The sequence below is a fragment of the Rhipicephalus microplus genome, chromosome 5, assembly GCF_043290135.1.
Source record: "Rhipicephalus microplus isolate Deutch F79 chromosome 5, USDA_Rmic, whole genome shotgun sequence".
NCBI classification, from domain to species: Eukaryota; Metazoa; Arthropoda; class Arachnida; order Ixodida; family Ixodidae; genus Rhipicephalus; species Rhipicephalus microplus.
Window position 1 is genome coordinate 66,672,456 of NC_134704.1, and position 19,985 is coordinate 66,692,440.

Consider the following 19,985-nt stretch of genomic DNA (forward strand, 5'->3'; position numbering starts at 1 on the left):
GACGCTACGTTAGCAAAACGCGAGCACTATAGTCCGACGCCAGGCGCGACCAGCGTCCGTCGGCGCGGCCCGATGCCAACCGGTGCGAAATGCGACATGCTTCATTTCGCACCGATGCATTACCCAGACAAATCTGCGCTCCCCCTGGGGACGCGTCTTGATCCCGATCAAACGCTGACGTGTGTACGTTCGGCTCCGGCTACTTACCGTGTTATGACCACCTCTTCAGGTCCTTGGACCCTGGATCACACATCACACCAACTGTAAGTGGACCTGGCACCCATTCGACACCTTGTTGGGATGTGATAATGCTCCTTGAGAACAGTGCTGACTGTTTATTGTTCAGCTCGACCGCTTCCGCGCTAGGCCTAACCGCCGGCCTAGTATGAGTGGAGGCGCCCAGCGCGACGCGGCCAGCGTCGCAGCGGGCGTCGCTGCTGGAGGCGACGCCGCTCGCTCATGGCGTGCTCTACATGCTGACCTTCGTCCCACTGGTTCATCGGCTGACACCTGCGCAGCGGATCTGAAGAAACCATCTTCATGGGAGCCTAAACCTCCACCACTGCCCGATGCGGACTACAAGGTGATTCTTCGGATACGCGGGGGTCTCGACTGTACCAAGTTGCACCCCTGTGTCTTACGACAACTCGTTCTCAAAGCAGTTGGACTTCCCATCAGCAGCCCTGATCAAATCAGGGTCAATCCCACCAGTCACACAGTGCTCGTGAGTACGTCAAGCATGGACCGAGCAGATTTATACCACAACATCCGGACCTTAAAGTTCAACGGAGTCCCCTACGAAGTCGTCACCCACGTTGCCGACCCTGTAGATTCTTGTCGTGGAAGGTTTCATCTCCCTCTGGATTACGCTGACGAGGAAATCCTTCCAACCCTCCAAAGATGTAATCCAGCCATGACCATTGGGGCCGCTCGCCGACTGAGCACCACCGAAACCATCTTGGTTGTTTTCCGTGGCACGCACGTCCCTTTTTACATCAACTACGAAGGCTGCACGCTTCGCTGCCGCCCATTCCGACTGAAGGTGGAAGCCTGCACCCGTTGCCGAAAAATTGGACATCGCCAGGATGTCTGCCCCTCTACTCCCGATGCAATCTGTCACAAGTGCGGACTGAAGGATTCCTCAATGGACCATGAATGTGAACCCGTCTGTGTCGTGTGTGGTGGAGCTCACATCACCGGTTCCCCATTGTGCAAACAGCGTTACAAGACTAAGACACCTAAATACCAGACACCTAAGCCCTCAGAAGTTCCATCATCCCGGACACCGAGCCTTAATCGCTCGCAAGAGCGTGGCCCACAGCGGGGTCGCAGCAAGAGCAAGAGGCGGGGCCCAAACTCGACTCCCAAAGAACTTGACTTCCCGACCCAGTCAACGAACCCCCATTCCACCAGTCATCTGCCAAACCCATTAAAGGTAAGCTGGGCACAGGCAGCTTCCTCTAACTGCTCCTTATCTCAAAACATTAGCCTAGAAAAAGTTCTAGCTGAAAACGCTAGCCTCAAGGCAGAAATTCAAAAGTTAAAGCTCGAGCTACAATCCCGAATGCCCCTTAGCAATCTTTCGCAGCATTCCGAACCACGATCTTTCATTCCTGCTCAATCGCCCCCTGCTGTTGAACCCACGATACCTCTTCCTCCTACTGACATGGACACTACAATGCCTCGAGACACCTCCCAGCTGCCACCCTCAAATAAGCGCAAAACCCCTGCCACACCACGCGAAGAAGAATCTCTCAGCGACACAGTTCTAACTCTTAACGATAGGATAAACGCCCTCGAAAATAAAACACAGAAGAAATTCGCCGTCATTGAAAGTAAGATTTCTCACATAGAGAGCAGATTCACAGCTCAGGAGACGGGCCAAGCTGCCATAAATGACAAACTTGACAAGTTTCTAGATTTTGTACAAACTCAAATGCAGCAGACCACTGCATGGATTGCGGCCGTCACGGCCAATAATCCAAATATAGCCGTACCCGCCTTCTCTCCTACACCCCCTCCCGACAATGGCTGCAAACCCTAATCGCTCGAACTTTGTAGTATGGCAATGGAACTGCAGGGGGTTCCGCAAAAAGAAAGCGACTCTTCAACAATATTTGGCCTCCTGCCCCAAACCCCCTGCAGTCATTGCCCTACAAGAGACCCACGGAAACATAACTTTTCCCGGTTACAGTGTACACCAAACTAAATCTCTAAATTCTCCCGATACTGCAATATTAACGCAAAAACATTTGACGGTAACTCACTCTAATTTCGACGGCGTCGATGTGGAGCACAACTTTTTGGAGGTCCTTCCTTGTAAAACTCAAGAATCGCCTTTATACGTATTAAACGTCTATAGTAGGCCACAGGCGAAACACCATCGCTTCAATACTCTCTTTGCCCGAGCCATTGCGGCCGCGAAACATCACCCTCTCCTAATACTTGGTGATTTTAATGCACCAAATCAAGTATGGGGCCACTCTGTTTCTACACCCAAGGGTAGGGCTTTGTGGGTTCACATACAGGATCACCGCCTCACCCTCCACAACAATATAGACATGCCCACTAGATTAGGTAATAGTGTAGCTAAAGATACATCTCCCGATCTTACACTCAGCCATCGCGTTCACTTTGTCACATGGACCAACCTGAACATTAACTTCGGTAGTGACCACTACATTATTCAAACTACCATACACTTCCGACACAAACCTTTAGCTCCCAAGCGCCTGAGCCTTATTAACTGGAACAAGTTTCGCGAGGCCCGTCACTGCTCGGCGCCTACTGAGATAGATGATATCTCGGAATGGGTACAGCAATTGCACACTGACACAAAAACGCATACCACCATGTTACCACCTGATACGCCTTTTACAATAGTTGACACCCGACTTCTTCACATGTGGGAAGCTAAGCAATCTCTCCTCAAACGCTGGAAGAAGAGGCGACACAATCGCCGACTGAGACTGAGAATTGCGAGACTCGATTTGCAAATTCAGGACTATGCCATACAGCTTGCTTGTCAACAATGGACCCAGAAATGCGAAAGCATGCATGGCCACATAGACAGCAAGATGACATGGCAGCTCCTGCGGCATTTATTAGACCCTACCATATCACGTACCGCAAATAATCATCACATTAACAAACTACTTCACTCGCACAAAGGTAACTTAAACACTCTTTTTAATGATCTTCGTGACAAACACCTACCCAGCGCGTATCGATACGATGCACCTGACTATATCGGACAACCAAATGATGATCTCAGTAGCCCCATAACGGAGGCTGAGGTTAGACACGCGCTTGCGAACCTTCGCACCTCATCTGCACCAGGCCCTGACCTCGTCAATAATAAACTTCTCCGCAACTTAGATGAAAACTCAATTATAGCCCTCACTAAATTTTTTAACCACTGCTTCGACACTTCTACCTTGCCGGCTGCGTGGAAGGACGCCAGAGTTATTTTCATACCAAAACCTGGTAAGCCCATAAACACAGCCAACCTACGTCCGATTTCCCTCACTTCATGCATCGGAAAAACACTTGAACATGTAATCCTCAACCGCCTTAGCAAATTTATAGAAGAACACAACTTATACCCTCACGAAATGATAGGCTTCCGTAAATCCCTTTCCAGTCAAGATGTCATGCTTCGACTGAAGCATGACATCATTATCCCTAACTCTAGCCTCGATACTCAAGCAATTCTCAGTCTCGATCTCCATGGGGCTTTTAACAACGTCAGCCACACTGCCATATTGAGTGAACTGAGCGCTATAGGCGTTGGTAAAAAGATTCATGATTACATATCTGCGTTCCTTTCGAACCGCACGGCAACTATTTACATTGGGTCTGAACACTCTTGTTCTTACTCCTTGGGGAGTTTCGGCACACCTCAAGGATCAGTGTTATCACCTTTCCTTTTTAACATCGCGATGATGCCGCTGGCTCGAACGCTGAGATCCATATCAGATCTCAAATTTTCACTTTATGCAGATGATATTACCCTCTGGATGACAGGCGGCTCCGATGGTCACATTCAGGAAACTCTGCAGACTGCTGCTGACAGGGTGGTGGTTTGTGCGGGTAACATGAATCTGACCTGTTCACCCACTAAATCTGAACTGCTCCTCCTTCCTGCCCATCGGGGCTCTGAAAAGCACATCTCTGATATACAAATAACACTGAACAATACACCCGTGCCTAAAGTTGACAGACTCAGGGTGCTTGGACTACACATACAACGAAATCGACTAAACACACACACCATTAAAGCACTTCAAACAACTGTGGACCACACTCTACGCCTTATAGGCAGGATATCTAATAAGCATGGCGGGCTACGAGAGGCAGAGCTCCTCCGCCTCATCCAAGCCTTCGTCCTCAATAAAGTGACTTATTCTCTCCCTTATCTGTTCCTTCTGAGAAGAGAACAAAATAACGTAGACACTTTGTTACGTAAAATCTACAAATTCGCTCTCGGAGTCCCCATTCGAACGTCCACCGCACGGCTCATGGAGACAGGCACATTGAACACCTTAACTGAACTTATTGAAGCACACTTAACTTCACAATATGCTCGTCTTTCCAACACACAGACCGGAAGATACATACTCGATACCCTCAGTATCAGGCCAACTCCAACCACTAACGCCAAACACACTATTCCGCGTGAAATACACAAGAATCTACTCATTCCGCCGCTCCCTAAAAACATGCACCCTGTGCACCACGAGCAACGTCGACGACAGCGTGCAAAAACTCTCGAAAAACGATTTTCTACTTCTAAAGAAGTGCTCTACGTTGACGCTGCCGAATACAGTACTCGTCCTTTTTTCGCCCTCTCAGTTGTGAATTCGCTAGGTCAGATATCTGCTGCTGCTTCTATTTCTGCTTCCTCTTCTGAGGAGGCGGAAGAAGCAGCCATAGCTCTGGCCCTTACAGTTCCAAATTATTCACTTATTATTAGTGATTCAAAAACTGCCATCTACAATTTTGGAGCGGGTAGGGTGTCCAAAACAGCCCTCTCCCTCCTTTTGGCCCATCCCCCGCAACAAGACACGGCTTTAATATGGACTCCCGCGCACGCGGGCCTTGCCGGTAACGAGGCGGCTCACGCCAGCGCCCGAGGATTTACGTTCCGGGCGCAGGCGCTGGAAGAGCCAGGCCCCGTTTCGACAACGGCACCGTTTGCTGCGCGGGATCGCCTTTTAACATTTCACGACATCTGTAGTCACTACCGCCTTGGTCGTTTATCCTTACCGCCGCTAACGTCGAAATCCATACGAAGGCGCGAAGTACTGTGGCGACAGCTGCAGACTCACACCTTTCCTTCTCCTTACATTCTTCACCTCATGTACCCTTCTCTTTACCCGTCCTCCTCCTGTAAATATTGCTCCGCACAGAAAGCAAATCTTAATCATATCATGTGGGGGTGCCCTAAGCACCCCCCTCCACCGTCCCTTCGAAAACTAATTAGTAATGAGGAGCAGTGGGAGGCTGCCATGCGCAGCTTGAAACCCGACGTCCAGGAGGCCATCCTGGGTTGGGCAGAGAGGGTTGCGGAGGACTATCGAGCGTAGCAATCTCTCCTCATCTCTCTTCCATTGCACCTTTCCTTTACAAAGGAAAAATAAAGTTTATACCTACCTACCTACCTACCGCTCCCCCTTTCGTGACGGAGGACGCCGGACGCGCTAAAACGCGCATGCGTCAAAGCAACGCAGCGTGGCTGTGGTAAAAAACGCTGCCCTGGAGAGTGTGCGTCATGCGTTGACATAGAAAATCGGTGTCCGGGGCCGATTTAGTATTTCAAGGTGCGCGGGAATCATCATGATGGTGATAGCGGTAGAACTATAAACGCGCCTATGCGCGCGCTCGTGCGCGTTCCACGTGAAAAGCTCCCGAGCCACGGGGACAGCTCGGCTAACCCCAGAGAGCAGAGAGCAAGGACCAGTTCGGGCCACGCCCCGGCTGCTCGTTCTGACCCTCCGTGTCCGGGCCTCGTCCCGGCGTTGAAGTCCTCGGGTGCGTCCTGGACTGGGCATCGCCCCACCTCACCCCCACGTTGGTCTGGGGCAACATTCGTCACGGCCAGCTGCTGTTCTGGTCTCGGAGCGAGACGCTGTCCCAGCTCTGTTCGCGGCAGTCGGCGGTACGCTGTTCTCGGTGGTGTACAGGCAAGCCCAGGCGTTGACCACCGTACTGGGATGCCCCTGGCGGTTATCTTCTAGACCGGGCCCCGCCTCGGTACGAACTCCGCAAGCACCAGGCATCGCGCCTCCTGACTACCAGAGAGCTCAAGGTCAAGCGCAACGTTCACGCCCCAAGAGTAGAATGTGAGTGAACGAACAAGAACATTAACTCCCTTTCGCGTAGGACCGTGAACGCGTGTATATCTGTGTGAGCTTATGTTGTGTGTATCCCTTTGTCCGTCTTCGTGTATATAAAAGTCTCTCGTTGTCCTCGAACGTCCTCTGTCCTCATCTGGCTAACCTGCGCCCACAGTTGCCCACAGTGGCGCGCCATAGAGAAAGAAGAAGACAAGAGCGGACACTCCGCGAAACCTGGCCTCAGGAAGTGCGTCACGACTACGTAACGAACTAGTGCTCCCACCACACGTCAGAGGGCGCAAGCGCAAAAAAAAAACACAGTTATAATCAATGCAACAGAATTGTTTTCACAAATTAATAATTACACGCCCAAATTTGGTATGTTCTTTATACATAAAAACGATTTATTCAACACACCTTACGCGATTATTTTTCTTCAGCCGTACTGTCATAAACACCATCTATCCAGCGACAAGCCCATGCATGACTGACAGCGAGACGCTTTCGTCGCTTTCGTCAACGTCGGCTGCGTCGGCGTTTTCAAGCGTGAGATAACAGGTGAGGCACGTTTTCAAGCGAAGCTTGTTGAATGACATGTTGTTGGTCTTGTTGGGTCATTTTTTCAGAAAACGGTTACGCCTGCGCGAAAAAGACACCATGCAACAAACATAGAAAGATGCACACACACACGTTGCGCTTCGTGTGTGCGAGTTTGTTTCTTACGTGGCGTGTCATTCACGCAGTTGTAACCTTTTTCTGAAGCTTGTAAGGACTGGGAGGTTCGCTAAAAAGAAAGTTTGTGGCTCTATGCGGCGGTTAGACGGGAACATTGTGCAACGTATGCAGTATAGAAAAGGCGGCACGGCGTCAAGCCGAGGCGACGCGTGCTGCGTCTGCCACGGACGCGAGCGTCTGTGCGCTGAGCATAGCTGGGCAGCTAGGTCGTAGGCTCGGTGCAAAATATTGAGAAGCGTTTGTTGGGCCTCGCATGCTTCACGACGCATTTCCCGAAGGCTCGGAACACGAATAATTCTTGGTGTGCCGGAGGCAAATCTGGACTAGCCAAGTGGCCATCATCTTCGTTTCTTCGCTAGCCTTGTGCCACTAGTGCAAGCTGCCCACAAATTTTTTTGACGTTTCCAATATAATTTTACCGCACAAATTTCAACTACGATTTTTCTTCCCAATGTACTGCTGATACTGCGTACGCACGAAGGTGTTCTAATGTTCCCAGGCCGCGATACCATTGCATTACAAGGGATAGCGGCCTGGAAACTTCTGAAGATCTTTGTTCGTGGTCTTGACGTATATCTTTGTAAGTCAGAGTTTTATGGGTCAGAGATGTATCACTGGTTTTGTATTGTGCATCGATTAGCTAATCATTCAAAGGGGTTTGCTGGTACACTTATGACGTGCACATATCTTTTTTGTAATTTGACAGCGAAGCATCCACTTACTAACATTTTCAGACCGCGCTGACGCCAGGCCGTCCGGCGGTCCAAGCTACGGCAGCTACTGCTGTGTATCGTGGTGCTTCAACAATGGCAGAACCCACAAGAAGCCTGGGACGAGTTTCTTCCGCGTACCACGGGACGGCAGGTGTGTTAAAGCTTTTGTATGGTTTGCATGTCTGTAGGCTTACTGTTCGTACTTGCTAAGTGAGGGTAACAATAAAAAATCACTATTCAAGCACTTCCCCTTTCAGCTGATAGTTCATTGCCAATGCAGGATGAAAGCATGGATGCAGTATGCTGGACGCGATGATCTCCTGAGTAAGCCGGCCAGCCTATTGTACGCAACGTACAGGGTTTGTAGCGACCATTTTACTGCTCAAAGTTTCATGGACCCTGGGCACACAAGGCTTACAAGAATGGCTGTTCCCAGTGTGCAACCAGCTGCACCATGTAAGTGATTGACTGAAACTCAAATATGTGCAATAGCAGCCACTTGTATTGAATCAGTGGCGACAGTTAACCGTGAAGATCTCTGTAGCCGATAGAGAAACCTCACTACAGAAGTAACACTTGGAAAGTCTTAAGTTCTGTGAATTGTGGGCTATTACCTTCCTAACAGCAGCTTTACATTTCTGTCATTTTTTGATGCTCTGGACCTGCGCAACTTGTTTTGAAAGACTTTAAAGGGCTATTTCACGTTATCTTCAAGCCTGAGTGCACATGTACGTATACCTTTCATCAGTGAAAGCTGCCACTGTTGATAATTCCAAAAATCACAAATTACTTGTTTCCTAGTTGGTGCCGTCTCTTTTCTTCCACGTTCGACCAATTTATGCGTTTGAAAGAGCTGTTTAAGCTTCCCCATGCTACAAGCTTTGTAACTTGTACCAACTGCACATATATGCAGGTTCTCTGAGCGTCGCTTCAAGTAGTGACTGTGACATGGCTGCAGAAGCTGCACTGCAAGGTGCGGATGAGCTTCAGTTTGTGTTATTATAAGCCTCTTACTGACACATTGTCGTAATTTCATCTCTTCAGGACCTGCGGTAGAGGCTTCAGAAAGCGGCTCCCACACATTGAGGTGCCCCGATGAACAGGGTGCGTTCAGTGTCGCGATTTCTTTTTTTTTTTACCCAAATTGACTGTTGACCAAACCTCTGCAGGTGGCAGCTCCCTTGTAGCTGGTGAAAGAATTTCTGATGATTTCGTCTTGCCGGAGAAAACCTTAACCAGTCGTTCAGCTGTCACAAAAGGAACTTGTGTGGCCGGTAAGTTGTATGTTCACTTCAACACCAGAGTGGATTGATATAGAGACTTCCGCAGGCCGCTCGCAAGATTGTTCCGACAGCATTGTCCGAGGCACTGAACAAGCTTCACAAGACCCTCCAGAAGACGTCTCCGCCAACAGCTCCACGCCTGAGTGCCTTAGAGAAAATGGTGACTATGCTTTTATTGCAGCAGTTTTTAATGTGCTATTTTATGTTTAGGACATTCTGAGGAAACTATCCTCAAAAGGACACTACGTGTGCACTTACAAAATGTAAGGGTGGGCTCTCAGTGATTTTCATTTTTTTGTGCATTGTCAACATTGTGAATGGTTTGTTTTTAGGTAGTGGAATCGAAAACTTTGTACCACAGAAAGTTTCAGACCTTGGGTCTGAAAGAGCGAGGAAAGTGCTCGTATGGGATTAGTTGTTCTTCGCTTTTACATCAATTTTTTTGTTTATTGCAGTGCGTTCCTGTGTGCCAGCGACAATGTCTCCATCAATGAAGTACAAGCAAACCATTAAACATCTGCAAGCCAAAGTAGCAGCACAGCGGAAAACTATCAAAAGACTGCAGAGACAGCCTCACCAAGCACCGTCATCGACTACGAAGGCCCTTGAAGTTATCCGACCGCACGTCACCGAGGAGGTTTTTAAACTTCTTTCTGCACATGTTCGCTTGAGGCCCAAATGCAAGGGCAAGCGGTTTCCCGTGTGGTTCAAGAAATTCGCTCTTCACTTAAACTTCCGAGGTCCGCGAGCATACCGATTTCTGGCTCCGTATTTTTCTTTGCCCTCCCGGCGTTCATTAAGGAGGTGGCTAGCTAATGTAAAGATGACTCCAGGCATAATTCCAGGAATCCTTTCTTCCATTGCAACAAATACTCAAGCTTGGAATGAACGGGACCGAGTGTGCGCTTTAGTTTTCGACGAAATAGCACTCAAAAAGAATTTGTACTATGATGCTTCAAGAGACGTTGTCCAGGGTTTTACAGATGATGGCACTCATCGCACTTCAACCATCGCTGATCGAGCACTGGTTTTTCTTCTTGTTGGTGTTTCGAGAAAGTGGGTTCAACCGGTTGCTTTTACTATAGGGCACACATCAACACCATCATCTGTTATGCATAACTTGCTGGTGTCACTCATTTTGGAGCTTAGGAGCATTAATATTGCAGTGAAAGCAGTCATTTGTGACCAGGGCAGTTCAAATGTAAGTCTCGCTAACCAACTAAAAGTGACTGTAGCAAAGCCTTTTTTTGAAGTTAATGGTGAGCGGGTATATTACATTTTTGATGTTCCGCATTTAATTAAAACAACGCGCAATAATGTCCAAGCACACAAGTTATACATTGGGGATGACATCGTTAACTGGTCGCACATTGTAAGCCTTTACCAATCCTCACATGAGTTGCGGTTGCGATTGGCTCCAAAGTTGACTGAACGGCACGTTCATCAGAAACCTTTTTCTAATATGAAGGTCAGCAGAGCAACTCAGGTCTTCAGTGCATCAGTTTCGATTGCTATCACGGCAATGGTGTATGCGAAGGTGCTGCCTGCCTCGGCCATCACTACAGCTCAATTTTGTGATCGTATGGACAGGATTTTCGATGCCTTGAACAGCTCGAGTAAAAAAAGAACTTCGCAAAAGCTGCGGCATGCAATCATGAAAAATGATTCAGAGCTGATTGACTTCCTCCGAGGCCAGCTTCCCTGGATTGCATCATGGCAGTTTGTTGGCAGACGTCAACCACAAACCATCGTAGGTTGGCAAATTACAATTCAGGCAATTTGTCAACTATGGGACGACCTCTCCAAAAATTACAATTTTGAATACCTGTTAACACGCAGGCTTCAACAGGATCCTCTGGAGAACATATTTGGCCACATTAGGCAAAAACAGGGTTGCAACACCAACCCCAATGTAGCACAATTTATTTGTGGCCTGAAGCACATCTGCATAAGAAAACTCTTCAAGCTGTCAGAATACGGAAATGTCGAGGATGATGAATGTGACCTCCTCCAGGAACAGCTGTCGCCATTCTCCCTCACCAGTGCGTCTCTTGTGGATAATGAGGAGTGTGCACAGCCACAGCCTGACGACTTTCCCGCTCTAGACGATCTCTCTGAACTTGCGACAAACATTCACTCCCATATTATCGATGACTCCGCTGCATATTATGTAGCTGGTTTTCTCATCAAACACTTCCTTCGGAATGCATGTGACGGTTGCAGTTGCCCACAGTTACTGAAAGACGACAGTGAGACGCTTAAGGGTACCCACCAGTATTTCACAATGCTCAAAGCATACCACGTCCCCAGCAAACTTTTTGGGAATCTCACTGTGCCATCAGAAGCAGCTTTTGCATACGTACAACAACTTGAATCTCGCTTTCTTGCCATAATTGAGGCCACTGCACATCACCTGAAAGTGTGCGATGTTTTGTATCACCATCTGTCAAGTGTTGGCGATTTTCATTTCTGCTCTGCTGGGTGTCGCGCTAAGTTTCTGAAAATGTTTTGCCGGGTTCGTTTATGTTGGCATGTGCGTTTTGTGAACCGAAACTTAGACAGGGTTAGGTTCCAGTCTTCAATCTCGGGCATGCAGCTTGACAAGTTCAAAGGTTAGCAATTAGCGGCGGGTTTACACTAAAGTATTGGAGTTGAGCCGAATCCTGCAATAGCTTTGTTATGTTATTACTTCGTTACAGCAGACTTCATTATGGTCTTATATGCTTATATTCAGTTCAACTGGACTAACCACTCCTTCGTTGCATTCATTGTTTTGGTTACCCGCTATGAGGAGTACAAACACTGTGTATTCGCTCGAAGTGATTTGCATAACCTTAAAAAGAATGTTGGGCATCCTGTCTGTATTTTTTGTAGCAAATACGGGCGAACTGTACACTTTACTGTGGGTCGCTTGGTCACTGTGTATGCTTTATCTCTCCAGCTCAAGTAATATATCGATAACAAAACCGCTTGTTGAAATGTCTTCGAGCGGGTAAGGAACACAGTATGAAGTGGGCACGGTTCATGTTATCACGCTTTTCGTATTTTAGCTTCTCATCAACCTCCTCATCTTGCCCATCAAAATTTTCAAAAGAATACCCAAACTTGTAGTGTTTGATGGGGCTGCGGACGCTGCCATTTTATTTTTATATAGCTTGTGAGTGATAACGTACGATGTAGAGCCTTTGTGAAAAATAATGAGCCAAAGTGGTTTCCTTCTGCTATTTATTAGCCCTGTAATACCGCTCTCGTAGCACCAATTAAAGTCCACAATTCTGGATAAAGTGATGACTACAATCTATTTTAGCTCGCAAGCGTCACAGCAACACCCAAACGCAAATCGCTTGGGATCTTAAGTTTTTGATGAAGGCGACGCATAACAAAAGCCACAAGACCTGCCAGTGTTGTAGCATAAAGTTTGTCTTTCACGTAGTGAGCAAGCTGCAAAGCCCTACCTTTCTGAGGACAAGCAGGCATCAAGTCTGCTTTTTTTCATTTTGGACTAGCTGTTCTTAAGCACAGCCAGCACACTGCACCTTTGCCTTTCTGTTATATTGTGTCGTGTGGTTTCTGTGCGCTCTTTTTTTCTATGCATTATTTCAGTTAAGCCCAGGCGTGATTCGCGACTTCATTGCTGTGTATATGTCACTTCTTCCTTCTTCATCAGCATTGTGCGCTATGTTTTTGCCATAGATCCTTAGTTACCCACTGGCCCGGTGTGTCATACTTCACCAGTTTCTCGGCTTCTGCCAACTCTAGCGATGTGTGCGTTGTCTGTGTTCTCTATGTATTTGTTACAATATTTGTTACAATTTATTTGTAAGGCGAGATGCATTTGTTGTCTACCTTTGTCATATTGTGCTTTTTATATTCTCATACTCTACCTTGCCTTTGAATAAAACATTGCGGATGCTCTGTTTCTTTGACTGATATATACATTGATCACTTGTTCCAAAAGAAAAACACAAGCGCGATGAATAAAACGATAGTGAATTATCATTACCTGCATCTCTTTTTTTTATAACTTAATCAAAATAAAAATTACGTCACGACCGATTCGCACGAACCACTGAACAAAACAAAACAGGGAATCGCTAAATCAAAACGACCTACAAAAACTATCCATTTGGGCGATGAATAGTGGTCTGAAATTATGAACTTACGACATAGCCAAACGTCGGTTATGCAAAGTAATTCAAAAGTTGCGCCAGTGAAACCGAAACCGGAAGCGCAAGCCACTTGCTCTCATCAACCACTAGGTGTGCTAGAGTCGATTGGGCCGCTGGGGTCTACGGGAGTGTCCACTCTTCACCTTTTTTATTTCTCTATGGGCGCGCGCCTGCGAGTATATGACAGTACCGACGCCTGGCGTGGAAACGCCGGCGTGACGGGACCGATTGAACGCCGGCAAGCATGCGCTCCGCGTCACGTCGAAATGTATTGGCGCTTTGACTATAGCATGTAGTCATGTTATTACATGACACGCATCTCATGATTATTATGTTTGCACCACTTCCATACCTTCGTCATCCATTGGCGTCACGTAATACCGAGTTCGGTACATGGGAAGCTAGCAAAACGGCCACGAGTGCATCATGAGCTTAGCATGTAGTCATGTTGTTACATGACACGCATCTCATGTTTTTCAAGTTTTCACTGGTATCATACCTTCGTCATCCATTCACGTACTGTAATACTAAATTTGGTATATGTGACACTAGCGAAACGGCGGCGAGCGCATGAAGAGCGTGGCATGTAGTCATGTTGTTACATGACACGGATGTCATGATTTTCATGTTAGGGTCTGTAACTTGTGTTCGCCATGCAATCATGCCATAGCATACCAGTTTTGGAACATGCCATGCGAACGAAACCACTGCAAGACCTGCAGGAACTTGAAATGTAAATCATGACATTTATGACATAAATATTATTTTCATATTTTGACTAATCAAATATGTTTTTCATACAGTCATGTTAAGGCATACCAAGTTTGGTATCGATGGCATCATCGAAATGGCCAGGAGAGCGAAAAGTTGTAGGTGGCTAGATAGATAGATAGATAGATAGATAGATAGATAGATAGATAGATAGATAGATAGATAGATAGATAGATAGATAGATAGATAGATAGATAGATAGATAGATAGATAGATAGATAGACTGTGAAACAAGCAGTCACGCCAGCAACTTGAAGCGTGTGTCTGTAGCTCTGCATGCTGAAGATCGGTAGGCGCTTATGCCAGCCGATAACTTCTCTTTGTGCCCGTTTCTCTCCGATGCTTATCGGGGCTCTTGTATAATTGCTTCTCCGTCGACGCGTTCCTTCGCGTCTCCCCTTGCAATGCTTCGTTTCTCTCTTTTCTTGTTTTCATCGAAGGAGGATCCGACGCGCACGAAACGCTGTGCCATATTGCATGTCCGATGTTTGAAGATGCAGCGTTCTCGATCTGGCGATGCAGCCCAAGCCCTGCCTCGGTGCGTTAGCCTTCTATAGCACTTGCGGCTAAGCAAGAAGCATATCACGCTAATAATGACAGGACGTACATGATATTTTATCCTCAGAGTAAGATGAAACAAATCGGTGGTGGATTTCACCATTCATTTGTTGCTGTCAGCGCAGTGGGCGTGTAGCAAGACCAAGTTCGGATCAAACCGGGCGATCGCATCTACATGGATGCTGCCATGTTAATTTGCAAACGCACTTACCGGGAGTAAGAGACAAAAATAATTTCATGAGTACGAACTAAATGCGGACAATAAACGTATCACATAACGATGTGCGTTACGTAAACCAAACGCCAATTTTAGTCAACCAGGTCAATTTTCAGGCACTTATTACATCTGGTACTATGCTTTGCTGCGCTAATTTGTTGATTTCTTACACCCCGTAACTTTGGTAATGCTGAACCAAAAATTTTTGGGTCTTGGGTCAGCACGAACGCAAGAGCCCAAGATTGGCTGGGGTTCTGCGCATGCACCTCGGTGCGTCGCAAGCTTCTTGGGTTCCCAAGCTCCTCGGGGGCCCCAATTCTCATACTCTCTAATGAGCGCGTTAAAGTAGCGCGCTCCGAACTCCAAATGAGCATGCTCGATTGCGCTCGGGCATGACGACTGCAGAGCTTACGGCAATTCCCACCAACTGCTTTCGGGGTCATAACAGCATGGCATGGCAAATGTTATGTTGCTTCCGCGGTATGAGCGAGTGGAAAAGGAGACCGCACTTCGTCGGGGAAGCGAGTAGGAAACACGTCATTTTTTCCCGGAAGTCGTAGCCTGTGAGCGAGCTCTCGTGCACCGTATCAGTTTGGGGCGCGGAGAGCGCGCTCCGTAAACACGCACCTGAAGTTGCTTTTCCTCGGTTAAGTGTGCAAGAGCGCAATCCGCCGACGCACGCTCCGGTTCCTTGACTGAACGCGCCCGGTGGCCCGTGAACCTTGTGACAGGAACGTGACGCGCCACTTGGCATGAGACAGTTGGCAGTCCTTGCGAACGTCATTCAGGCAATGACGGAGGGAGGGAACGCAAGTGCGACCACGAACTTCGCCTCCTCGAGGCATGGCGGTGGACTTTGCTGCATCGCGTTTTGCTTTCTTTCTTCTTAGCCTGTCTAGTTATGTCCTGACTCGAAAAATTGTTTCGATAAAGTCGTTCCCAGACGACGCTTTACGACTTCCGCGACGTCAGCGTCGGCCGCGCTGGTGCCGTGGTTACAGTGCCCTGCTGCTCATCCGAAGTTCGGGGGTCGATCCCGGCCGCGGCGGTGGATTCTGACGCAGGTGAAATGCTATAGGGCCATTTACTGATGTATGTTGCTGCGCAATAAATAAACCCAGATGGTCACAACTGTCTGATCCATTAACTAAGACATACGTAATAATGGCTACTGATGTTTTCGCTTTTGGTATGTGACAAACAATTATCTAGCACGTGATGAAAAAAAATTGTAATTAGGCAAAACTATCACCCACACGCTTTAGTAATAGGTATGAAGAACGAAGTTATTTTTTCTTTGTATTTTTGATGTGCAAACAAATTCTAAAAGATCGTATAGGATGGATGCACCATTCGGAACCTTTCTCTGGTGTTACTTTAAGTGAATTATTCGTTATATTTACGTCAACCGCCTCAAGGCCGAAAAGACCTCACATAAGCACTTGTTACGCGACAACTTTAACTGTGCAACAACTATAGTAAAATGAGAAATACTATTGCAGATAGCTGTAAATTAAAGGGTGGGGGAACACGCTTGAACAACTTTAAGTTTAGATTTGTTGTGTTAATATAACAGGCTTATAAAACGGTTTGAATTTGTCGTAAAACAATGGCAGCTGAGGACAATACAGGAAGTGTTCCCTAAATATTTTTTCTCTTCCTATTCAACATTTTTAGTTAACAATAGAAAGGTAGGTAGGCAGGTAGTTAGGTAGGTAGGTAGGTAGATAAATAGATAGATAGATAGATAGATAGATAGATAGATAGATAGATAGATAGATAGATAGATAGATAGATAGATAGATAGATAGATAGAATACACGCCAATCTTTTATAACTTTCACGCATAACTTTCATGCCTTGGGTCACGTAGTCACCAGATTATTTATATTTACCTTACAAACTCCCCAATGCCATGCTGAAGATAACACGACCGGTAGTTGTTCAAGCTTCCAGCAATAAAGGAACGGCTCTGCGTGCTTAAAGGGAGTCCGTGATTGATTAGAAAAGCATTTCAAGACGCCTTCTAAAGCATTCTCCTTCACTGGAAGCTGTAGAAGCTGTAGTCAGTTCGCTTCTCTGCGGGGACCTTTGTTCACAGCTGCCCTTGGATCAGTGGACAGTGATCTGTGCTTGGATAGTTACGCTCCACTAACTGCATTGGTCCTCGGTAATCTCGTGAAGTGCGGAGTTTGCGCACTGTACGCGCACATCGCGTCAGCAGTTTTGTATGTAGCCGTGAACAAAGCGTTCATCGTTCCTCGAGTGCTTCCTTCCAAACCTATTCTCCGAAAGATAATTTGAGCTACAGGCAATTAACTTGAGAGAACCCAAAGTTTAACGTGAAAGGTTCGACACTCAACATGCTGGATCGAGTGGCACTCCTGGCAACTTCTTGCGCGAATTGGATTCCACCCCCACTTCGGCACTGAAGACAGGCCGGGATGCCAGTCTTCAATTGTACTCGTTGGAGGTCGCTCTCGCCGTATGAGAACTTCATTGGCGATGAACATTCGAAAAGCTTTTGACCACGTCAGTCATGAAACAATAGCTGCGATCTAGCCACGACTGCACCTTTCAAGATGCCTGTGCACGTGCGTCGAAGCCTTACTCTGGGACCGAACTTTCTCTAACCACCTAGCTGGCCATGCGGAAGGTCTGTTTACATCAAAATATTGTGTTCCACAAGACGATGTGTTTGCGCCAGTCATTTCTTTTAATATTGGCCTTTTTCAACTGGTATGGCAATTAGCGTCTATTCCTGATGTTTACTTCCTGATGTATGCCGACAATAGTATTGTGTGGAATTCGCTAAGGCACGTTGCGGGCTAGTTGGTTGGGGTTTATCATTTATATGGGTACAGCGCACCACGACAAGAACACAGAGAGACACACACTCACACACAGCACTGTGTGTGTGCGTGTGTGTGTCTCTCTGTGTCCTTGTCGTGGTGCGCTATACCCATATAGATACTGTGTGGAGTCCACCAAGGTCTCATCTGCCAAAAAGAGGGAGCTCAAACGGTTTTCGTGTTGCTAGTGCTTGGGGTTGTGATAACGAATTTTAATTATCAAATGAAAAAACAGCATTCATGGCTGTATGAAACAAGAACGGGTGCCGTGCACTTTCGAGCCGGCCTATTTTCTTCTTCTTCCACCTCGACCCTGTACAGAAGGTCTCAACCCTTCATGTATTAGGTCTCTAAATTGCTCAGAATAGTTCTGCTTCCCCATGGGTCAAATTCACAACGCTGTGTGGGGCATAAACAAATAATCTTATACGTCGAAATGCCAATTAAATGGCATTTTCTTGAAATATATTTCGTTAGAAGGCGGTAACGTTGCAATTGGGCACCTCGTTCATAAGATAGACTTTAAAGAGGGCGACAAAACCGTAGGGACGTTTTTAACAGCACTATTTACACCTAAGTCAAAGATTAGTCACTGACGCACAATATTTTCGCTCACTACAAATTTCACGGAAGCAAAAATTCAAGCTTGGTTGGCATCGCTTTTGCATTTGGACGCTTGTTAACATACCTTGGTGGGCGCCATGTATGGTTTGCTCTGTTATATAGCTAATCATGGCTTATCGCACCTCCGTCATCTTTGTTCATCATTACCACTGATTACAAAAGTTGCTATCCATTGGGAAGCGACTGAGTAAGCGAAAATCATAACACAATCTTTCGAGTGTAAGTGCTATACATTGAAACATGCTGTTGGTATTTAAAAATGAGAGCATTTTTTTGCGTGACCGCTTGAGCAAAACATTGTAGGAGAATGCAATCGCACAAAAACCCACGTGACCTACGTCACTAATAACGGCATGCTGTGACGTCACAACGTGGCGTCATTGTTTGAAGTCATCATGGCGCCACATATCTTCAAAATCGTTCACGTTATCGCGACATTATCACATGATGTCAAACGTGTCAACCAACCTGACAGTAGCCCCCAAATGGGTTAACACGTTGTCAATTTACGAATTAGTTGACACATTGACCAATTCAGGTAATTAAACGGGCGAAACAAACTAGTAGATATAGAGAGAAAGAAAGAGAGATAAACACAGGAATAGAGGGTAGGTGCTATAGGTCTTGTTGCTAGCACGGGCACTAGGGTCAATGCTATGTCCGCAAACGTCCATATTATTTACGTGTCTTTTTTTTCTATTTTGCTTGATCCATAGCGCTTGCTGAGATTCACAAGTTGAACACTGACCAACTAGCCCATATTTCTGCGTTGAACAGTCTACTCACGAGTTAGTGTTCACAAATGTGCTTGACAATTTATCGCATATTAACTATGCATGGAATCGCAGAAAAAAAAAACGCAATCATCAGACGGAACCGAAGGATGCGTGCAGTTCTCACAAAGTCGAACAACGCTTCGCCCAGCGAAGCACGGGACCATCGCCCCTTGTGTTCCCCATCGGCTGGCCCGTCTAGCATCAAAATGCATGGTGTTCCAGTCGGTCTCAATTTACCTTTCCTATTATTAGCGCCGTAGAGTTGGAGAGCTCGTATCATAGAAATTCTGGCGTCGGCGTCGTTGGTTGTGAGCTGGAATTCGTCATCTTATGCGTGAACGAAAAATTTAGAACGATGCAAATAAAATTAGTAATAAAATGCTGGGTGGGAGTGGAGACCAAACCAGGATCGTTTGGCTCCGATTGGGGATTGAAACCAGATCGTTCGCGGGACAAGCGGATTTCCTACCGCACGACCACGCGTCTGCTTGTGAATACAGTGAAAACACTTGCTCTGCTGGGAAACGCCAGTGAATTTAGCTTTCATGCTTTACAAACACGCACGTCCCGTGTATGTGCTTCACAGTGGAACATGAAATGTTACAGTAATGAAGCGTAGAACAAGCGCTCATTGCCAGTAGGCATAAGAACATGATAATAATAATAATATTATTATTAATAATGATAATAATAATATTAATAATTATGGTGATTATGATGATGATGATGATGATGCCTCCACTATGGCTCTTGCCCACAAGTGGGGATTGGCCAAGAATTCAGGATGTGAAATTTAAGGTTTTTCGAATGAAACGTAATGCTTACAGAAGGAGGATAAAGCACACGTAAATTCCGAAACAGTGCAATAATTCCTTTTTTTATTCCGACCAGACAGAATAATATATATCTTGAATTGAAATGTAATTATTAGAACAGCTTCGTTGTTTTA

At 46.5% G+C, this 19,985-nt stretch overlaps 1 protein-coding gene across 2 annotated transcripts; it reads left to right on the plus strand.

Annotated features, from left to right (window-relative positions):
• The first annotated feature begins 6,551 nt into the window (after positions 1–6,551).
• LOC142817815 (uncharacterized) lies at positions 6,552–13,071 on the plus strand. Of its 2 annotated transcripts, none has more exons than XM_075895634.1 (6): positions 6,552–7,937; positions 8,067–8,242; positions 8,700–8,759; positions 8,831–8,890; positions 8,956–9,229; positions 9,525–9,559. In XM_075895634.1, the coding sequence occupies exons 2-5, from the start codon at positions 8,068–8,070 to the stop codon at positions 9,096–9,098; spliced, it is 438 nt and encodes a 145-aa protein (XP_075751749.1). In that variant the 5' UTR covers positions 6,552–7,937; position 8,067; the 3' UTR covers positions 9,099–9,229; positions 9,525–9,559. The 2 variants fall into 2 exon arrangements, with proteins under 2 accessions (XP_075751749.1, XP_075751748.1); XM_075895633.1 differs by lacking the exon at positions 6,552–7,937 and having other exon boundaries at positions 7,987–8,242; positions 8,956–9,060; positions 9,116–9,229; positions 9,525–13,071.
• Positions 13,072–19,985: the final 6,914 nt, after the last annotated feature.

Bases quoted from the DNA above. Each gene is read 5' to 3' on its own strand.
- LOC142817815 (XM_075895633.1), top strand. From the start codon at position 8,068: ATGAAAGCATGGATGCAGTATGCTGGACGCGATGATCTCCTGAGTAAG. The intron at 8,243-8,699 runs GTAAGTGATTGA...ACATATATGCAG, and splicing joins TGTGCAACCAGCTGCACCAT to GTTCTCTGAGCGTCGCTTCA. The intron at 9,230-9,524 runs GTGACTATGCTT...TGTTTATTGCAG, and splicing joins TGAGTGCCTTAGAGAAAATG to TGCGTTCCTGTGTGCCAGCG.